Genomic DNA, 2,463 nt, shown 5'->3' on the forward strand with positions numbered 1-2,463 from the left:
CTAGCGCAGATTCGTGACAGTATCCATTTACCGTGAAAGCCCTAGAGCTCCTCCACTTCTTTATTTCTCAGAGACCCAGCCCCAAGTGTCAGGAATGAATAAAGGGAAGGGCTAGAGTTTTGATTGCTTTGTGTTTTATGCAGCTGCAATACGATCACCCCCCAGGATCGTCTTTCCTCGCTGCAGGCAGGTGAGGTGGAGGCCGTCATCTCAGGGTACGGGGCAGTAACTGGATCCCACAGACCCAGATACAGACGCTGCCCCGTAAGCCCCTGCCAGGGAGAAACCACCTCCACCGCGAACGCAGACCCTGCCGCAGGGAGAACTCCCACCACCATGCAGGTAAGGGCTTGGGCTTGTCCGAGGCAGGCACGAGGCTGTTCCCTCCGGGGATCAGAGCTTTCCCTTTGGCTTCTCACCCTCCCAGCAAAGGGCTCCCTATTAACATCACAGATCTTCACTGGCATCTCAGGCCTTCAGGAACCAGTTAAAACCAGAAAAGATTGAGTTATTCCTCAGTATTTCCACAGCTGGATTCATGGGAAGGAGCCTTCTAAATTACAGCACCATAACGTCCTTCTCAGCCTGGAATCTTGCTGTGCAACAAGTAGATTTCTAGGAGGAAAAGAACCTTACACTAATAACACAAAAATTATAGTTGAAAAGCTACAATTGTATGAATGTGCTATAAAATGAAGGAAAGCCTTCCTGTTCTAGCAGCAGGATAACTGAGTGTCCATGTCTTCTCTCTCCCAGCTGACATTCTGCAGGCTCCGCACTCACCAGTGGTGCTTCATTCTCTTTAACATCTTGCTTTTCCACATACTGCTCTTTGGAGCAGATTTGCTGGAGGAATACTTCCTGCGGTCACTACCTCTGTCTTACACTGATGCAAAGACTCTCGAAATCAGGGAGACGGCCAGGAAGCTAGAGGTGGATCCTCTAAAGGCCAACCTCTCTTACACCATCAGCAGCGCAGCAACGTGCTCCGATCAAGAGATACTTTTGCTCATTCTTGTCTGCAGTAGCCCAGAAAACAGGACAAGGCGCAACGTGATCAGGCAGACGTGGGGCAACATGACAGACGCCAGAGGTTACATCATCCTTACTCTGTTTGCTTTAGGAAAGTCAGCTTCAGCAACCACCCAGCTGGAGATCAATGAAGAGTCTCAAAAGCACAGAGACATTATCGAAGGCAGTTTCATCGATTCTCCCCGGACGCAGACACAGAAGATGTTGATGAGCGTGGAGTGGACGGTGACTTTCTGTCCCCACGCAAGGTATATTCTTAAAACAGACGAAGACGTGTTTGTGGGCATTCCGAGCCTGGCTGGATACTTGCTCGGCTTAACGCAGCTAGAGGACATTTACCTTGGGAAGGTCGTTCATCAAGGAGTGCCCGACAGAGACCCCGGAAGCCCTGGCTTTGTTCCCATCCACCAATACTCGGAAGATTTTTACCCAGATTACTGCGACGGGAGCGCTTTCGTCATGTCCCAGGACGTCGCTCGCAAGGTGTATGTGGCAGCCAAGGAGGTGTCCCTTTGGCTGCCCCCCGAGATCTTTGTTGGCATCTGTGCTAAAAAAGCTGGTGTCACTCCCACCCACAGCTCTCGGTTTTCTGGGGAAAAGCACATCAGCTACAATCGATGCTGCTATAAATTCATTTTCACCTCTTCCAACATGAAAGAGGACGAGTTATCTAAAGACTGGAAGGAAACAAACGATGGGAGAGATTGCTCATTACTGGAAACTTACTATGGGCTGGTGTCCTGCAAAGTTCTGACCTATATTGATAAGTTCAAACAATTTAACTTAGATAGAATAAAAAATGAGGTTCTTCATTTTGCTGATTAAGACTGAACTTCTGTGAAGAAAGTGTGGATTTTCTTTTACCAGCTGTTTTATCCTGTTAATGCTGAGTAATAACAATCTCCTCTCAAAGTTAGCTCTCTTCCCTTCAACAGCAAATGCATTCTCAATGCTCTAGCGTGTTACAGCAGCAAGAGAACTGGACATACTCTAGCTACGTAAGTACCTACAAGCACATGCATTCAATTAAAAACTAATATTCCAAGAAACTTGTGTCTGTATCCACTGTTTTCCAGACCTTTGAAGTCCTCTACTTTATGCCAAAACTCCTGCATTTTTTCATTTGTGAGGCATCACCTGCTTCCAAATGGGTATCTTTCTATCCACAATAAGCTACTTCAGAGCAGCCTGTTTTATAGAGAAACAACACAACAGCTCAGAGTGGGAACTGAAACGATAGGAAGTGCTTATGGAAACGGCCCAGAGAGATTCTAGGCAAGAAATGTAACTTACCTATTAAAGAATCCCGTATTTCTGTCAGTCATGGCATCACAGAGGCACTGACAAAAGCAGCTCAAGGCCATAACGTGATGCTGGAGACAGCACTGGCAGTCAAGTCAGGACAAATGCACCAGCATGTCGGTAACACCA

General features: G+C 47.3%; 1 protein-coding gene across 1 annotated transcript; it reads left to right on the forward strand.

Annotated features, from left to right (window-relative positions):
* Positions 1-756: 756 nt before the first annotated feature.
* LOC104269005 (putative UDP-GlcNAc:betaGal beta-1,3-N-acetylglucosaminyltransferase LOC100288842) lies at positions 757-1,857 on the forward strand (the record flags this gene model as incomplete). The annotated part of the gene is made up of 1 exon (XM_009878407.1): positions 757-1,857. A coding segment is annotated over one exon (1,101 nt), but the record flags the coding sequence as incomplete, so codon positions are not given.
* Positions 1,858-2,463: the final 606 nt, after the last annotated feature.

This window comes from Apaloderma vittatum, unplaced genomic scaffold (assembly GCF_000703405.1).
Source record: "Apaloderma vittatum isolate BGI_N311 unplaced genomic scaffold, ASM70340v1 scaffold7871, whole genome shotgun sequence".
Lineage (NCBI taxonomy): Eukaryota > Metazoa > Chordata > Aves > Trogoniformes > Trogonidae > Apaloderma > Apaloderma vittatum.